A 20760-nucleotide genomic window follows, 5' to 3' on the forward strand; every position below is an offset into this window, starting at 1 on the left:
GGAGTTATTGACTCCCAAAAGAAGGAACCGATTCTGAACACCTGAAACGAGTTGTTAGTAATTCCAGACTTACTTCCTGTACTAAGCTACGTAGGTTTGTAACAAAAAACCCATCTCTGGTCTTCATTGGCTGCTCGCAAACTTGTACTTTGACCCACTCTCAAACACTACAGTTGAGGTTCCGTCCTGAAAGAGTTAGGTTCACGTCTAGAAGACATTGTTTTCTGTGCTGCGAAAGAAAAAACACTTTGCATAAACTACCAAAGGATGACGGTGTAAAGCGTCAGTGGATAGAATTCATTTTTCCTTTGTGAAAGGAACCGATTCTGAACACCTTCGTTTGTGTTCCCGTCATGTTACTGACGACTGCTTCTCAAATCTACCTGAAGTCAATGTGTGATTTGCGAAACGATTATTCATTAAAGACCCACTTTAAGTGGACCATCTTGTGCTTCTGGATCACAACCTGTAAGTATGATTAATAATGTATGTATGTATTTTCTACAGAGTGTTCCAAATGCATGGATTTGTGTTGTATATGTGTACAGCCAGTGCACAGCTGTTAGCCTTTTAGCTGTTAGCCTCTGCTAACTGGCTAACTCACGTTATTGTCAAAATACATATAAACTTACCACTGAGAAATGTCTTGTTCTCATCGTGCTTGCGATGCTGGTTCGGGTTGACCTTCCAATGATCACTATCGGACTCCGACTCAAATTAGTAAGATAAAACCGACGACATTATTACAGAGCTTTAGATATGGTAAGGGGCGTTTCCTGTCCGACACGCGCTGTAAGCGGTAGACCGATCACAATCACAGACTGGGACATCTGACCAATCAGAGCACAGTAGGCTCTCTGAAAGGAGGAGTTTATAGTGAATGGATTTCTGAATGAATCGTTTGTGATGCTGGGAAAAAAAGGTAATGCTGCAATGTAAATTATGAGAAAGTTAATGTGTGTTTTGACCTTGGATGCATGTAAACCTATAAGGATATGAGACCTTTAAAACAAAATTAGGCGCATTTAAAAACCATAATATTTGCTCTTTAAAAAATCTAAATTTATGTTTATAGTTCTTTGATAAAGCCCATGGCAACTGTATTTACTTTGCATCAGTTGATTGGATAAAAAGGTACTTCCTACTATGATATTAATTTTATAAACTGTACAAGGCCACATTATATATTTATTGTTACTAAAATAAATTGAATAATATTATCACATCATATTAATTTATAGTAAATGCATGTATCTCATTATAAAACAATAAAGCAGTGGATAGAAAGCATCTTTTTCTTATTCTGAACACAATATAGGTCAGGTTCAGGCCAAGAGCTGAGAAGGCAAACTCAGCAGTGCTCAAATAAAATCAGCTTTAAAAAGTTTAACTCCTTCTGTAATTCTGTAATAGTAAATCAGTCATGGAAGACCCTAGTGAATTTTAGGTCAGCTGAAAGTATGTATGAATGTAGCTTACTCTCTCTCCAGAAGCAGAGGCACCATTCAGCTGTGGAGACTTTGCCATCACGATAGGAATCACAGGAATTAAAGAAGGGCCGGATACACACTTCATACTTGTCCAGATTAATAGCAGCCAGCTCAGCCTGGTCCAGATACAGGTCATTATTAGTGTCCAACTTCGAAAACATCCACCCAATGGAGTCCTTACAGGTCGCCACTAGAGTGCGGTCCAAAACTGTACAGAAAAGTGCATTATTAAACATCAAATATGATTTCAGCTTACAGCCTTGTTTCTGACTAGTCTTCAAAGCAACATAATTGAACTAAGCTGATTCTGATTAAGCGTGAATTTTATGGCAGGTGGGAAAGCCTTTTTAGAAATATTTGTGTTCATTTATATTCGCTTGCACTCACAAGCACATTCCTAATATAACATGCTAACTGTGCTCTGTTTCTCAGCAGTGAGCTTTGGATTTAGGCAGCCTCAGCAAAAGCTCATCGGTGTAATCTTTTTCAGAATCAAATCAATGGCTGAGCAGACAGCTGAGAGCTTTGGACCTTACTTGATGCTGAGGTGGCTGCAGTAGGCTTGCGTGTGTTGTTCTGCTTGGCACTGCCCTGAAGCAGCTGGAACCAGTCCCGCAGACGATCACCCAGATCTGCCAGGTCCTGGCCTGTACAACTGTCTATGGGACCGAATGGGAGAAAGATGTAGAGCAGAATGTAAGGGGATGAAATAAAACAAGGTAAGAATTTAGGTAGGGGAAGTAAAAAAACTGCGGAAAGGCAACTGTAAAAGAACTGCTTTGCTCCTTGAAATACCCGTCCCTCCAGGATTTCGCCATTTTGTGATCAGGGAAATGAACGCAAAATCAAGCAAGCAGTGCAATATTCGGAGGAGCTTTCAATTTTTCGAATTACTGCAATTGATCAGTTTACACTGAACATCCTGTTCAAAAGTTTTCATCCCCCTGGCTCTTAATGTACCGTGTTACCTTCTGGAGCATCAGTGAATGTTTGGACTTTATGTAATAGTCGTGTACAAGTCCCTCAGTTGTCCTCAGTCTGAAAAGATGGATCTCAACATCATATAGCCGCTGTTGGAAAGGGGTCAAATATGCAGAACAGGCTGGAAAAGGAATGAATGTGCAGGACTTGTAGGATTTTCCTGAAGAACAGTGGGCAGTTTAACTGCTCAGGACCAACAAGGGACTCATGAACAACTATCACAAAACATAAAAACAGTCGTGGATCATCCAGGTAACGACACATAGTATTAAGAATCAAGAGTATGTAAACCTTTGAACAGGGTAATTTTTTATAAATTCAGCTCTTATCTTGTCTTGTGGACTATATGTAAACACCTGTTATGTGAAATAGCTTATTCAGGACAGCACTAAATAAAAAACAACATTGGATTTTTATGATCCCACTTCTTTTGTTAACAGTATTAAGATGTAGCAGATTCTACAAGGGGTATACAAACTTTTGGGCACAACTATATAGTTTATATATAGTTGTAGAGAATTTCACATCAACCAGTTATTTTATGGGTCCTTGAAAAATCTTTCAGTACATTTGGCACTAGAAATCCACTTGCAAACTAGGTCGACTGTGTTTGTAAGTCCCATGCATTTGGACAAGATGAGAGTGCCTGTTGGCTATGACTTATGGAAACGAGTTTAGTGAAAGACAGTTGAGTAAATCTGCTCTGTGAGTTCAGTGAATGGCTAATAGCAGCACAGTACTGCAGGCATCCACTACTTCAATCACCTGATCTGGAGAAGAAGAAAAAAAAATGCTACCTATGCAGGTGCAGCAATAAATAAATCATAGAGCTATTTAAGCTTTGCGGTAGTGCAGTGATGGAGGTAGTTATAGCAGTAGAACAGCTGCAGTCATTTGATGGTCACTGAAAGTGCTACGTACCATGTTTACTGTCTGCCACTGTACTCGGCACAGCTGTAGTGGAACATGGGCAGGGACCAGTGCACTTCACACTTAGCTCTTTCTCTGTGAGACAGGCCTGATGCTCAAGCTTACACTGAGGCAACCATACACACACACACACACACAGAGAGAGAGAGAGAGAGAGAGAGAGAGAGAGAGAGAGAGAGACAGAAAAAATAAGACGGTCTAGATAAGCAACATTTGATTATTGTTGTGCGGCAGGCCATAAAAGCAGTTTATTTAAGCAGTGGGATTTGAGTCCAGATTCTGTACAAATATTTTATAAAGGTGACCACAAGAAAGATGAGGCAACATCTTTGTGGGAAAGCTAATTTCCTTCAGTACCTCAGCCTCTCTACAAGGTCAGTAAGAGATAAAATAAACAGAGACTATACGTAAATCTCTTTTCATTTCTTCCTTCTTTCTCGCTCTCTTCATGTCTGTCTTTCTGTAGTGCACTCGTCTTCTCATCCCCTGGCATTTGCAATCCCTATGGGCGATTCATCTTAGGTTTTGTGGACTTCATGAGCTACGATAAATGGGATATCCATGATGACAGAGAAACTAACAAAGCAGCCCACTGCTGCTGCACATTCTGATTCATAGGACAGTCATAAAGGATAAATAACCACAAGCAATGATTCCATCATTTCCTTCAAAAGGAGAAAAGAAAAAAAAGAAGAAGAAAAAAAAGTACATGCCGGTACTTTGTCAGTACTGACAAAAATAATAATAATAAGTCTTAAATTGCACACCGTTTTGACATTTGAAATAAGAAGAAAATTAATAAATAAGAAAATCAGATATCCATATCAGTAGCAGCTGTGTTCTACCTGAGAAGCGTAGTTATGTCCATCAGAACCACACACAGGCCCAGATGTGGACACAGGACACGGTTTGCAGTTGTTCTCCTGCTGACCCACCACTGGATGCTTCAGCCTGTAAAATTACACACATTACTGTACCACTCGTGAAAGTCGTCTGACTGGCCCTAGGTCCTAGTGGTGGCTTGGCGGTTAAGGTTAAGGCGCTGATTGGAAGGTCAGGGGTTCGAGCCCCAGCACTGCCAAGCTGCCACTGTTGGGCCCTTGAGCAAGGCCCTTAACCCTCTCTGCTCCAGGGTGCTGTATCTTGGCTGACCCTGTGCTCTGACCCCAACTTCCTGACATGCTGGGGTATGCAAAGAAAATAATTTCACTGTGCATATGTATATGTGATCAATAAAGACTCATTACCATTAGATCCATTCAATCACCTCTCTGTGCTCTTTGATGCACAAGTGACCTCTGTTTTCTAGTAGGTGTGTGTAGAATGTTCTGCTCACTAAAATGTTCCTCTTTGTCAGAAATATTAAACCAGTTCATACTCAGTAATGAAATGACTGTACTGGCCATAAGTGGTGGATTTGCTTTTGCCATGGATGGTGCTTGTAGATAACAGGGGCTTTCCTGATGATTTAAAAAGGGAGAAAATCTCACTCATGGGGTGGCACTGTGAGTGCAGTGGTTAGTGTACATTGTGTTACTCTGCATGTTTGTCTCTAGGTGGACTGTCTACGCTAAATTGCCTATAGGTGTGAATGAGTGTGTGAACATGTGTGTACATGGTGCCCTGGGATGCACTGGCGGCCCATTCGGGGTGTGTCCCTGCCTCCCACCCAGTGTTCCTGGGACAGGCTCCAAATTCTGGACCCAGATCGGGATAAAGCACTTAGTGAAGAATTAATACAACTCTTTCCTGTGATATAGGTAAAAAAAAATACTGAATCCCACCAAGTAATATCAATTGGGTTTTTTTGTGTGTGTTTTTTTTAAAAACAACATTTTATACTGTGCTATAATAGCGCTGAGCTTTGAATGATGTTCTCTTCAGCATATAGTGACTAATGCATGTTTGCTTACTGCAGTATTTTCATCTATCTACACTGTAACTTCTATTTACACATCAGGGTTTTCTTAAAAAATGTTTTGATCTGCACTAAGGCCACAAAGCAGTTATTGCTTACTTCCAGGGACAGCATGTTGAGGGAAACAGGGATACTATGCTGAGACAGGCCTATGGTTCTCAACCAACAGCTACCATCAGAGAAAAGATTCATAAATCTAAAGTCCATTAATACAGAGCGATCATCCCTGATGCCCAGGCACCAAACAAGGAAGCTTGCAGTTCCACCATGCTGAGTTCCCAATGTGAAGCTACTGAACCACAAAAGGATCATTCAGCAACCTATCATTTTGTTCTTAATCTGTCAGCAGAATGTGACCACCATATCTGTTAGAGAAGTACCAGATACCAGAGCACACTCTGTTAGGTGTAGATAGACTCAAATATCGTCCATGTGCATTTTAGAGTATTTGCATATGAGCAACTATAGCGTTAGCATACACTGTAAACTACAGCATGAGTATTTTGTATTTTGAATAGCTGCTCTTTGCGCTGTCAGTGTAAAGGCCAAATTGTTTAATATGACAGAATGATGGATGGGGCACCACTGCAGTCTGGTGTAAAATGGGCTTAAGAGGAGCTCCAAATTGAACCAAGTATTCCATTAATCAATTTCCTGTACATAGAACTACATTATCAATAGCAGTTGAAAAAGATTTCCTGCGACCCCCACCCACATCTCAAACGACCTCATCCCAATCCATAAATGTGCTTAGAATAGAATATATTATTGTAAGATAAAGCCATTTGATTGTTAAGATCTCACCTTACCTGTTTAGTTTAATAACTGTTTATTGGTGTTTTAAACTGTGATTGCTATATTCAAGCATAAAGCAAATCTGTGACTGCTTTCTTATGATAGAACTAGTCCTGCTAGGTATAGAGAGAGAGAGAGAGAGAGAGAGAGAGAGAGAGAGAGAGAGAGAGAATTGTTAAAGGATGAGTTAATTTTACCTGTACTCCAGCTTCTTACGGTTGACACACACAGCACGCTGATAGCCCTGGGCAACACACACCTTGTGTGGGCTACACTTCACCTTCTGACAGGGGTCTTTAGTGGTATCTACATCTGTAAGAGGAGAGGAGACCATGTAATACATAATAGCAATCACTGTTTGGTACAGACAGGCTGTAGGGAGTCTACAATTATCTCCGAAATAATTCTGGGCTACAGAGAAAGAGTGGTTAAATGCAGAAGGACAAATAAAAAAAAAAGAAGCTTTTAATAAACAATGGCCACTGCTACTGTATATGTCAGATGATATAAGGCTAAATTAATTACATTTATTAACCGAATCTTGTGACCAGGCAAACCCAATCCAATATCTGTAAAGAAAACTTCCATGAGCTTCCAGGCTGTGACATTCTTTCTGTCGTTCTAATGTCCAAATCTGCACATGACATGGAAACACACAATGTTCAAATGTTTCCATACAACTTTATACAAAAAAACATTACACAGAGAATTATATTGTTGCTAGTGGTTCGAATATTTAGGATGGAGGTTGCCCTTTATGCCCTTTATTCATTTGTAATCCGATCTATGCATAAGTCTCATTTGGCTCTTTACGTGCTTAGTTGTTTGTCGTGCTCATTGTCATAGCAACCTTCTCAGAATTAATATTTTGTTTTCCTTTACATTAATGAAGGTATTTAGTGGTACCATGGCTCTGGGTGGATCTATAAACCATGCTGTATCACTACAGCCTCACTAAAATTAAAGAAAAGACAAGAATGATGATGTTGCTATAGCAACAGTCCCACTATAGAGAGACAGGACAATTGCTGGACTGTGATAAGTGACAAAAATTCGACTACCTTTTCCCCATACATACACTTGTTTACCACTGATCTCTGATTCGCCACTCTCATTCTCTGGAGATATCTTTATCAGGTTTGCCCAAAAACCCTATAAAAATTGTAATTAAGCTTCCTGTATTGAGGCAGAGCTAAGTTCAGCTTAGGAAAATGGAGAAAATCGTAGCTGCTTTAGGCTGAGTTCTGCCTCCGCTTCTTGACATAATCGTCACACTCATGCTTTGTTTACGCACGCAGAAGCATTTAACACTATCATCACTGTCTTGGAGCTGAACGCCAGAAACAAACTCCTGATCTAACAACAATCTTTAAACGTGAGCTTGCACAGTCAGTAAACAGCAGACAGAGTGCTGCAGACTGGATCTGGCATGCTCATGTGTTAGAATAATTGAACATAAGAGGATAGGATTTATAGCTGTAAAGGCTGAAATATGTCTCCAGGTGTTTGAGAAAAATATGTCTAATGTGCCTGGGACAATATAATACAATTGCTTTGTAACTGATAGGTCATGATTGTTTCCACATGATCAAGGATGATGATCAGTATATCAATTAGGGAGAAAACATCCAAAACAAGGCATTCACGGATTTTACATGAAATTGATCTATAGCTGTGCTACATGAGCAGTCATGCACTGTTTAACAGTATATAATTCTGAGCATTGAGTCTGACCTTCCACGAGCAGCATTACAATCCCTATACTTTAATAATATGCATGCAGAGGAGCCTGCCGAATGCTATTGTTCCTTCTGTTAAAGTCTGTTTGTCAAAAGCACTCCTCGGTATGATTTTCTTTCACCCAAAGAGACATGACAAACCCAACTGTTTGAGAAAGGTTCTGTTATAAAAGGATTTGTTATAAATTGCTTCGATGCTCCTTCTAAGATCAGTGGCTTGCGACTTGTTTGTCCCTACAGTGCACACTATAGGTTTTTGTCTTTTAAATGGAGACATAAGACTAGTTTAGTTATGAGGAGCCAAGAAAATCTCTCAGGTACACATCCTTCTTCTATTTCATTATTTAACAAAGAAATGATGATTTTAGCTAATGAAAGGGGAGACAAACAACGCAAAAGACACCAATTCCTCACCGCATAATTGTTAGAATGCAAGGTTTTCTTAGTGTGTTTGTTTTTCTTAATTGACCCTTACGTATCTAATAGAATAATAAACCTCTGCTTTAGATTCTGTAGTATAATACAAAGCCACATAACATAAAAAAATGACATGAAATGACATAAAAAACAAATAACAAATTCAGAATTTTTCATGAATGATACTTCAACCATGTCTTTGCATTAATTTTCTTGCAGAGCTTAATAGTTAATAATACTTATCATTGAACTTTAAAATACTACATTTTTGTCAAATGACTAATAGTTACAGAGTTGATTTCACTGCAGCCTTTTGAGTACTAACTTAAAATATGTCACGAAATACAGGAACTTCTTTAATGTCTGCAGTTGAAGTGGGCCGGAACAAAGCCAATGTCACTCAGTGCTAAATCCTGGCTCCAGGACTCTTATTAGGCCTTCAGTGGAACTGACAACGATTCATTAATTACATTCTGAGAAAAGTGATAATGGACTCCTCTATTATGTGGTCATCATTTAAAACTGTAAATCAAGATACAGTGTTGAAATGTGTCTGGCCATTTCTCCACTTTAGCACTCTGTAGAGGTTACTTCATTTCAATTATAAGGTATAACATATACAATCATGTAAAGTACACACCATGGAAATTGTTGGCTTTTTTGACATATTTGGACAAGCAAACATTTGATCATCTTTGAAACAGTCCCTATTAATAAAGCAGATATACTTTAACAAAACCACAAGGAAAATGAGCTTTTCAATCATTTATTCAAAAGAAATATCAGTAGATGTGATATTCTTCTGTGGGAAAGGTAAGTACAGAAGCTAGTATTGCCCCCTTTAGCAAATATAACTTCTTGTAGGCGTTTTGCATAATTGTCCACCAGGCTTGCTGGTACTTCTGACTAGTCTTCCATGCAATATTATTTCAGTTGCAAGATATCTGAAGGTTTTCTTGCAAGCACTGCCCATTTCAAATCCCCCCACAACATTTCAATGGAATTCAAATCCAGGCTTTGATTAGGACATTCCATAACACTCAATTTCTTCTTTTTGAGCCATTCTTAGTGGATTTGCTAGTGTGGATCATTATCCTGTTGAAAGGTCCACTTTCAGTTCAACTTCATCTTTCGGACAGATGGCCTCACATTATCCTCAAGCACTCTTTGATATGATGCAGAATTCATAGTTGAATCAATGAATGCAAGCTGTCCAGTCCCTGAGGCAGTGAAGCAACCCCAAACCATAACATTTCCACCATTGTGTTTCACAGTTGCTATGATGTGCTTCACCTGAAAAGCTGTCTTTGGCCTGTGCCAAACATGTCTGCTGTTACTGTGGCCAAACAACTCTAACTTTGATTCGTCTGTCCAGAGCACATTATTCTAAAAGGACCAGTCTTTGCCTACATGCACATTGGCAAACTGTTGTCTTGCTTTAATGTTCTTTTTAGACAGCAAAGGCTTTTTCCTGGCATGCCTCCCATGCAGATCAAATTTGTGCAATCTCTTTCTGATTGTAGAAGTATGCAACAGCACCAACAGTTGCAAGACTTACTAGCAGATCCTGTGATGAAATTTTGGGGTTCTTGGAGACTTCTTTTTGCATCAGACGGTCTACTCTTGGGCTGAATTTGCATGGATGGCCAGTCCTGGACAAATCTGGAGTTGTTTGAAATCTGCGCCATTTGTAGATGAGTTTCCTTACAGTGGAATGATGTATTTCAAATAATTTGGAGAACTTTTTAAATTCCTTGCCACAACCTTTTTTTCTGAAGGCCTTACAGAACTCTTTAGATCTTGGCATGATGACACAACACACCTCAAAAGCAAAGGGAACACCAGACACTAGATATGAGAGGGGTGTAAATAAGACAGGTTCCACCTGCACTCCTTAAGCCGGTTCTAATCACTGGCACCTAATCGTCAACACCTAATTCTAAGTTTATGGATTTTAAGGTGTGATAAATGTAGGGGTGTACTTACTTTTTTCCTCATGTGACTGATCTGATTTTTTGTTAAATTAAATTGTGAAAATTACTACAAAATGTAAATTTTATGTGTAATTTGATGGAGTGTATCAAATTAATAATAGGCACTGTTTCAAAAGAGGATCAAATGTTTGCTTGTTCAAATATGTCCAAAAAACAACAACAATTTCCATGGGGTGTACAAATTTTTTACACATGACTGTAGATAGTGCCAGGCTGCAGTTTTAATGAAGATGTCGATCTTCCTGAACTGCAGGTTTGATTGTTTTCTTATCTGATGCTTTCACTGGTCATTTTCCAGTAGTCAGACCTGATTGTCAATAAGTCAAATAACTGGACAGAACTGTGATTGCTGTGAAACTTACTTTCATTTGAGCCTTGGTTTTCATCCCATGATCTGATGTAATCATCCTAATGGAGAGAAAGAGAGGTGTTGTTGTTGTTTTTTTTAATTTAACTTAAATTGGTGAGTTAAACCTGTATGCAATGTGGATTTCATGTAATTAAATCGTTATTGGGTTCTACTGAAGAAAGTAATCAGTGTTAAGAAGTTAAAGCAAGCAGAAGGTTCAGAAACACAGGGCAAAAGAAGGGGGTTGAAAGACACAAGTACTTAGAATTAAATAGATAATGATGATAAATTCCCCATCGTACAAAGAAACATCAAAGAAAGCCAAGGACGTAAGAGAGATTTGGACCATATTACTGACCTCTACTTCCTGGTGAAACGTGAGGCAGATGAGTAAAAGAGAAAAGAAAAAAGCAGACAGTTAGAGGAGAATACGTCTCGTAGGAGATAATACAAAAGAAAAAGAAGACAATGTACAAATGCTTAATATATCTCACTGGTCTCTAGGCAGGATAATTCATCTGTATATTTCCCAATCTGTACACTAAAATAGTTAATTGTTTCATCATACACTTGTTATTCAGGGTCTTCACAGTCGCATATGTAAGCATTATCACCAATTATATGCCTTGCACACATTGCTTCTTGCTGTTCTGCATGTAAATAAGAAGTGTTCACAAATATGCAGTTTGGATTTAAACTCCACAAACTTTTAATAATTTGTCTTTAATACAGTTTCACAAAGATTACATAAACAAGAGAACGTATTATACAAGAGTAAGGATATGTCAAAAAAAATGTGAGCAAGATAGTGCGCATCATACTGTTAAAATGAGAGATGTGTTGTTTTAAATCAATGTCAGTATCCATACAGATATAGAGCTTATGTGCTGTTAATCCTACAGTAAATACAAGCCGTTCTGTGAATTGATGTGCCTTTTTTCCAGGGCTGTCGAGGCTTGAGAAATACAGTCCTCTAAAAATTTACAGTACATAAAAAGGCTGCCAGAAACCCCTGCTTCAGATCAAAGAGGAATAAGCATTCCTCATAAAAAAGCATGGCACTTTGGTGTTGTTTTTTTTTTCAAGACCTATTTCATTGAGGTAGATTGCTCTATTATCGGCACACCATCAGCTTTGCCATTTGCATAACATTAATCAAACCTCAGCCACCTAAACGCCTTTCTGCTCCATAAAAATGAAAAACAGCTTTCCTCCTTTGGCTTGTACAATAAAGTCATGAATGATGTCACTCTCTAAAAGGTTAGAACTTAAAACCTTGGGTAATTTTTTAGCAGTAGGCAGACATGATGTTGGTACCCTGGCATCTGCATTATTTAGTGCCCTGACAAGGCCCTGGGCAGATAGCATGGCAGGACATGCAGAGGGCTTTTATGTGGTCACGGTGGTGAGGCTACTGCTGTTATTGTTGTTTGGTTCATTTTGGTTCATCGTTTCTGCATGCACATTGAATATATCTCCAAACAATGAAAGTACAAGTGTTTACATTGCATGTACTCCTACTTTCTGTACTCTTTACACTCAGACAGCAAAGTGAGTAGAAAATGATCTGCTAATATGTTCTTCATCTTGGTGATGATGAGCAAACACAGGCATGAGTCAGAGCACGAAACAGTGCCACACCACACAGAAACAGGCTCCTAATGTCAAAATATGCACCTAGCTACAAGGGGTCGGCGACAGGGCTTTCAAATATTATCAAGATGTTTAGGATTTTTTTTTTTTGCAAGAACCATATTCTGCAACAAATAAAATATTACAATATGAAAAACCTGAGGATACCAGTACATGTTCACTGATGTACAGTGGACATAATCAAGCACGAACATAACAGCAATACTGAGTAGAACATTAGCATGATTACTAGAGCATCTCAACTAGCAAGGCTGTCATAGTGCGACAAAATCTTACGATACCCTTGGGAATCCATCCATGCATCCATCGATTTTCTATACCACTTATCCTTATCACAGGGAGCCTGGAGCCTATCCCAGGGTATTCGGGGCACAAAGCGGGGGACACCTTCGAAGTGGTGTCAATCGCACACTTTGATGGGGTGCACAATCGCGCATACACACACACTACGGACAATTTGGAAATGCCAATCAACCTCCAACGCAGGTCTTTGGACCGAAGGAGGAAACCGAAGTACCCGGAGGTGGGAATCGATTGCCCCAACGCCGGAGGTGTGAAGCAAACGTGCTACTACTAAGCCACCATGCCCCACCTTGGGAATCCTTTAAAAGAAATTAGATAGCTGTGATGTTAGCTGACCCTGGAGGTTCTATACTGAGTGAGTACACATCCTTCATTGGTAAGACAACTGTGCTGCAGTCTGTGAAAAGAGACAGTATGTCAAATGTTCAACACGCTGTACAGCCTTCCCTGACAGAGTCAAAGTAACACTGCTAGCCTTCACTTGAACTCTGAGAACCTCTCATATTCAAGCCTGTGTGATATTTTAGATAGAATGAGCCACTGAGTTTTTTTTTTCTTAGAACCTGCCATCATGCGTGCAAACATAATCCAGTCATAACATAATCTCTTATGAACAGTTCTCATATCTTTATCTAGATCTACCTGAGCACATAAACATCTGGTGAGATCTGGTTCTGTTTGATAGCCAGTGAGTGCTTTGTGTTATCAGATATTCCAGAGAACTCCTTTGAGTGTTCTCTATCATGGATATCAGTCACAGGACCATGTCTCGTCATTCAGTGCAGCACAATATTTCGCTCACCTCTTTGCAAGAGAACACTGATTGACCGCCTTCTAACCTCTTAACATACTCTTCCAAAAATGTAACTGTGTGTTAGAGGCATGAATGCGGTTGTACGTGCACATGCAGTTTGAAAAGCAAACTCAGCAAGACTGGGTGATTAGGTTCAACTGCTTCCTTACATTTGAAATACAGTATAGAGGAAGAGTGATTTATCATTGTAACCAGGATATACAGTACTGTGCAAAAGTCTTAGGCACCCCTTTTTTTTTACTACAAACTGTGTTACAGATTTTTATTTTATGACTTCTATATTATCGAGTCAGTACGAAAACATTTTAGATTCCCAAACATTAGTTTTTCAGCACAAAATGAAATGTTACAGAAAATTGTTTGTATGTCAGTAAATAAACCAGCATATTAAGTGGTAAGAGACACTTTTCAGACAAAAAACATAATGAAGGCTGCTGGATTTTGCTGCAAAAATAAGAATCAAGTGTGACAGTCAAAATCTCCAAAAGAACCGTGGCTAGTTCTGCAAGATGCTCAATAAAACTTACAGCTCATTTCCTTATACAACTGCACTAATTCTACCTGAGACTACTTTTTTTTTCTCGCATCCCACACAAAGATAACTGTGCTGGGCTGCTAACAGGCATGTGGGCTTCTCACAGCTCACAAATACATGTGTTCACATTCAGTTGCCTTTCAATTGACAATCCAATCAGTCATGTACCACGAAAAGACTAGGAATAAGCAGTGCACCCACCAGAACTCTGTTTTCACTGTCACAGCACAGTTGGACCAGACAGGCAAACATAAGCCTCCTACTTGATTTATGCACAAGGCTTATTTGACCAGGCTTTTCAGATTAGCAGCACGGCACATCAAAAGCACTGCTACCAGCCCACTCAGCTGATTCAGAGCATCCCAGCCTTCCTTGAAGCTTGAAGGTCTACCATTCAGAAGAGGTTTTCAGAGCCAAGGAAGACATGCAGGCATCTCCTCAGAGACACATCTCTGACCTAGACTGACAGATCATTTTAAGAAGCCCAAAGACTTTACACAGAATAAAGCGAACATCTCTGAGAGAATGCCCTGCAGTTGAATATCGCCAAGCTTCACTATTGTCTATTAGGGAAACATAAAGCTGTGGGTGGCAGGTTCAGCATAGTAGTCTGAGAGTAGTCTGTCTCCTGAGCTTCCAGATTCCAAGAAAACAATGTGTAAGATTGCTCAACTGTAGCATGCACTATGGCACATGACAGCCAAAAGTAAAAAGAGGTTCTCAGACAATGAGCTATTAATTAAATTAAATATCTATCAATCAAAGTGTGACTGAAGGTCAATGAATGTCATATCCATAGTATACATAAAATGTGGTGTGGCAAGACATATGGATCAAATCTTGTTACTGCTGTTTAACTCAGTTTTGTCCAAGACTATAAAACGGTCACAACCATATCACACTGCTATCCAGTCTTCTGTATCAAATACAATGAATGAATCACTGTGTCAGTGTTAAATCACTATACTGCTGTTTTGTGCCTTGTCTACATCCATGCTCCCTGAGTGCGTATTCGAATACGCAGCCATGTACCCATGATCATCATTCAGAAAAGTATCTGAATAACATCTGACTACGACAAATGCCATCAATGTATCAGAAACATCACAGAAGAATAAACAGGATAATCTGAACAAGATGCCATTTCAACAGGGCCAGTTTTACACATATATGTGATATACATGAAAGACAATGATGCATTAAACAATACATATATCTCATGTATTTTTGGAAAGTCACATTCACAAATAAGATTACAAGACTATTTTTTTAATCACACAGCTATTCATAATAGTAGTAACTACATACAAGCAGGATGGTACATCCATACATTTTCCTGCTTAATTAATATAAGCGCTACATTTAATTTGTCAAGGCACACTAATACAACCTTAATTATAGTCTTAATTAATCCCAATCCACACACATTCATTTAGTTCAGGCTCAGAAATGATGCTGCAGAGACAAATTAACAAGCTCTTTGTAACTCAGTAAAAATGTCCTAGTTGTAAGTCTTCAGTACACACTTCAGTCTCAAACACTGCCACCAACTGAATGAGAGTGAATGACAGCTATAAAGGTGACAGCCAGAGGGAGCAATACAGGAAAGACAGAAAATCAAGTGATGCCTTTAAATGAGCAAATCTGACATGAAAAGCAGTCAATAACCCATTATGCCCAAAATCAGCAGAAAGAAGTGAGGGACTTGACTGCTGTGGAGCAGATCTTGACAGCTTAGACAGGGCATGTCAACCTTACACATTTCCTAAACACATTCCCAGTATACTCTGGCTCATTATGACTAGAGGCAGACTGCACTTCACTGACATTTGGACCAAGTCTCTGCCAAATAACTTTGCTACTTATTACTACTTTCAAAGGAAAGTTCTCAGTCTGAGGTATGTTTGGCCTTTGACCTTATTTCAGATGTTTCAACTGTGTGCAATATTTTGTGCCTAGAGTGAAGAAAGAGAAAAAGCCGGTAGAAACATGGAAATGTTCAACTGGTCAATAACAGTGTTAGCAGTCTTAGAAGTGTAATTTATAAAACAAAACGTCTTGCTCAGAAATGTATAGGAGACACTGCTGAAACTGGTGCTGGACCTGCCATACTTTGCACCTGCACTCCTCAATGTCCAATTCAGCAGGAAAGGGCACAGAACACAGGAGTGGCATGATGAAAGACCAGTTTCTCTTGACTCAATTAGCCCCCCCCCCCCCAGGCTGGTGTGTGGCCAGAAGCTTCTACACCCAACTGACTTGCTTTCATTGGCTGCCATTTCAATGTACTCCAACTGTGCTGCCTATTAAGCCTGTGCACAGTCCCTTGGGCCAATCTTGCAAGTTTATCAGTACTGGATTTAGAGCAAGAAACCTGCACATTGCAAACAGGATTCTCTGGCTGTTGTGTGCCAGTATAGCTTGCTGAATTGTGATTTGTCTAAACCCAGACTGTATTAGGGATATTTGCCGGCATTACGTTAAACAGGATTATAGATAATTATGGCCCATATGTCATAATGACAACACCACGACAGGGGTATACTCACTTACACAGCCACGTGGTTACAATCCTGATGGATTACTGCCAATCATGACAGCACTGTGGGACTTTCATATAGCTGGCATACATACCCAGCGGGACTGTCACAAGTGCTCATTCTTCACACTAACCAGCCAGGTATCTCACCTATCACTGAGGGTGAAATGGATGCTTCATCATTTCAGCTGCTATGGAGTCACACTTCATTGATTTATTAGGCTCACAAATGCAAACAGCACACATTTGTACCAGTGATTAATGCACTTGATTAGATGCAACAAATTCATCTCTTGGTCAAGCTTCTGCTCTGCCAATAAAGACATTATTATTAAACTATCATCATCAACATGCTCATCTCATCTTGAAAACATCTTCCTATCTGCAATTAGGAAGTCTGCAAAATGACAGGCTTCCCTAAGAGTAACATTATTACACCCACCTCAGCCTGGTCCAGTGTGCATCTTAATACCATGGTAATGATTAGGGAACTGGGGAGAAGATGCATGAAACATTTTGCTTCATTAAAAATGTAGTGGCAGTGTAACAGGTGCGAGCCTGACAGTCTTCCGCTGCTGAGGGGAAGCACTGCTTTTAATGAGCTCCTTCTACACTGAGAGAAGGGGAGAGATAGAGGCTGGCAGCCACCAGAGGATTGGCCGGATCTGTTCGTTGTTTATTTTCAGTGGAACAGATGACAGCTTCACTCCTGCTTTCTGAGAAACTCTCTCTTAGCTGCTGATGGAGGAGGGGGCAATCAGAGGCATGCACTCACAGAAACTGCTACATATATGCTGATAATGAGCATAATCCTATTACAACTCTGAAATGGTCATTAGAAGACAATGTTATTGCAGCCAAGGAAAATATTGTACGTTCATCACATGCATTAGCATCACACTGAATATAGGGCTTCGTTAAAATATTGTTTAGAATTACTTATATTCAGTCAGCATGGTCTTCAATGGTCTAATCTTTTACATTGTCATTCACTTGGATTTAAATTTCAACCATGGAATAGGATTTTATGTTCTACTAATATGGAAATATACAGAGAACATGACTCAAGTAGATCCACAGTGTTACAACTGAAAGCAGGAATCTCCTTAGTGTTGCCTGTTTCACACTCGTCATGGTTGCTTCATTGAAAATCTCATCATAAATGTTGTTCTTTGCCAATTTGGGGAAGGAAAACATCTTGCGCTTTCTCAAAATATTATAAGATTTAAATAAACAGGCCAGCAAAACACACCCTCGAAACATGAATATTAGGCTATGTTGAAATATATTCTTTAGTTGATATTTAAAATACATTAAAAAACTGTATATACGCTATATACTCAAACAAAACTGTTTTAATATCTAAACACCATTTCTTAATAGTGTGCAACGCACAACTGACTGAATATGATTTATGCATCCTACTCAAGGATGTCTCAGCATCATGTGGCAATTCAAACTAATTTCTCATGATACAATCTAGTTGAAAACTCTGAAAGGTGTTTCATGATCCACAGATTAGTTATCTTATTAGTTATCTCAGGCTCCAGGGCCTAATAGACACTACAAATGGCATTGCAAAGATCTACATAGAATAGGAAGCAACAAGAGAGTATTTATATGTCTGTTTGTTTACTCAATCTATGTTAATCAAACCTATAGGCAGAGAATAAGATAGTGTCTGGTTTTTAAGCCCATCAGCAGAAGAAATATCTATCCCAGTAGAGTAAATGCATATCTACAAAAAATATCCTCCCCTGATACAGACAATAAAACATTGTAAAGAATGTTCATTAAATATTTATGTTTGTGTGTGTGTGTGTGTGTGTGTGTGTGTGTGTGTGTGTGTGTGTGTGTATACATATGCTTTTTTTCTTCTGCTGTTTGGATTACAGTTACCATTCATTACAATGCCACTCAATACTCTGTGTCTCGAAGGGCATTAAAAGTCTGAATCAATTTCGGTAATCTGACTTTGCCTTGATACCCATTGAAGGTAAAATAAATATTTTCACAAACAGAGCCCACCATTTGTACTCAATACAGTTTAACTACTTCCTATACCTGTATGGAAAAGGTACTAAACATCGGTGTATTTTAATCTGTGATGTGTCTCAAAATTTACTAACTACATTGCCTTTTAACATATTCAGGTTCAATGTCTATGTATTGAATGCACTGCTTTTATGTAATTGCAGTCCCTACTAATAATCATATATTCTTAAGAGGAGTTGTGTGCTTTAACACACTATTATTCTGGTGAGTGTAAAAGGACACAAGTCTGCTAAAAAAAATGGGCATGAAGGATGCCACTGCCTCTTTTTAAAGGGATGTACCTCTCAGCCTAATGGTGCATCTTAACCACCTCAGAGGACACACGAACTACTAATGAATCTCTTTTCCTTTCAAGAAGAGAAGAGCTTTCTTAAAAAAGAATGAACTATTATGAGAAACATTTGCAAGTTTCTTGCTGCTAAATTCACACTTATATCAAAGCGGTTGTTCTAGGTTTTCTCAGGAGAAGGTGTGGTGGATCAGATTTACAGGGGTTCTCCAGTGTCTGTTCACCAGAGACACCAGGTAACAAATCCCAAACTGCAGTTTTCTGTAACCATTAGGAACAATGTGACTTCCCTGAAGCTGTAGCATCAAATGGAAACAAAACAAAAACACTTGCGCAATGCACATATTTAGGAGCCAATGCACTTTCTCTGTTTCCACAATTTGATCTATGTATAAAAAAGCAATACAAAGGCTAGGTAGTGCATCTGAAATCACATGTCAAATCAGTACTACAAAAAGATTAGTGTAAGTTAAACCAAAGTATTAATTATCTCCAGATACTTCAGATGTAAGAAAAAAAAACTAAACAGAGGCGATGTTATATAAAAAAAAATTCATTAAAAAAATCCAAAGTGGAAAAGTGCTAGATATTACTCAATCCCACAGTTCACAGTATGGCTTCTGAGGTAGTCAGCTTGAGTAAATGGTGGATGGCAGTAAAGTAACTTTCAGTAGAACTGCATTATGAAAAGTTCGTAATGCAGTTACAGAAAGCAAAGTTCTGAGGTCATACATGTGAAGATTACTAGCTGTGTCATACATGTGAAGATTATTCCAGTCACTCGAATGCTATACCATCCATCCATCTTCTACACCGCTTATCCTTCAGAGTCACGGGGAACCTGGAGCCTATCCCGGGGAGCATTGGGCACAAGACGGGGTACACCCTGGACAGGGTGCCAATCCATTGAAGGGCACAATCACATACACATTCACACACCCATTCATACACTACGGACACTTTGGACATGCCAATCAGCCTAGCATGCATGTCTTTGGACTGGGGGAGGAAACCGGAGTACATGGAAGGAAACCCACGCAGCACGGGGAGAACATACAAACTACGCGGACACAGGACGCACCCTGTCGGTTTGAGGTGAACACGCTAACCACTAAGCCACCGTGCACCCAAATGCTATACCATAATTAGGAAAATGCTTTGCCACTGAGGAGAAGTCTGTAGCCTGTAGTATTCAATTTCAGACGCATAAAAAGGATCTCAGCTGGATGGCTAATACAGGGACCATAGATGTGATTGTGTTTAAAGTATTAGAGAGTAGTTATTTCAACAGGACATTCCTGTGTGTTATTTCCTATGCAGGAGGTGGCCGATGATCCAAATACAGAGGCTCCTAAGCAGCAGAGCTTAAATGAAAGTGTAATCATGTAAAACTCGTTGGGGGTTTAATGTTTCATTCACTAGTGATAGTCCATACAATAGTTACTGTAAGCCTATAACAGGGGAAAGATTTCTACTAGGGTTATTCAATACACAGCTTAAGCAAAAGCTGGACATTTTGAACGTCGAGGCATGACAAGCTTCCAAATTGAGCTCTTTACTGTTGTTGTTTTATTTGCTTACTTATTTTTAATCACACATCCTCTGGTAAATTGTGCGTGCTGTGCTAACTGCTCAGCAAAGGCATATGGCTCAGTGTTTGCAGTTTTAAGTGAATTGTCACTGAAGCAGAGCCAATTAACCCTCCACATTTGCACATCACTACAAAATCTGTGATGAGAATATAGACAATAACTAATATACACTAGCATTTGAAGATGAACCCCATTAATGAACTGAACAAGAGCATAAGTGAAGTTTCACCTCTTGGCCAACAGTCTGACCGACATGTTCTGTCAACAATAAACATGACAAGTCCTGAATTTCAGAAACTCAACCTCTTCAGTACTTTGCTTTTGTAAACTAGGGTAGCCAATATTACTTCAGCCAGTTTAAAATACA

At 39.2% G+C, this 20760-nt stretch overlaps 1 protein-coding gene across 1 annotated transcript in view; it reads right to left on the bottom strand.

The window, feature by feature from the left end:
- The window catches only part of spock2 (SPARC (osteonectin), cwcv and kazal like domains proteoglycan 2), a 32232-nt gene that overhangs the window by 10844 nt on the left and 628 nt on the right, over window positions 1-20760 (bottom strand). Inside the window, exons 2-7 of the mRNA XM_017463037.3 lie at window positions 10627-10672; window positions 6312-6426; window positions 4247-4352; window positions 3393-3507; window positions 2027-2149; window positions 1480-1698 (exon numbers count right to left, since the gene is read on the bottom strand). Of these exons, the coding sequence (XP_017318526.1) occupies window positions 1480-1698; window positions 2027-2149; window positions 3393-3507; window positions 4247-4352; window positions 6312-6426; window positions 10627-10672 (724 nt within the window). The remainder of the gene's footprint in view (window positions 1-1479; window positions 1699-2026; window positions 2150-3392; window positions 3508-4246; window positions 4353-6311; window positions 6427-10626; window positions 10673-20760) is intronic.

Source organism: Ictalurus punctatus, chromosome 3 (genome assembly GCF_001660625.3).
Source record: "Ictalurus punctatus breed USDA103 chromosome 3, Coco_2.0, whole genome shotgun sequence".
Taxonomy (NCBI): Eukaryota; Metazoa; Chordata; class Actinopteri; order Siluriformes; family Ictaluridae; genus Ictalurus; species Ictalurus punctatus.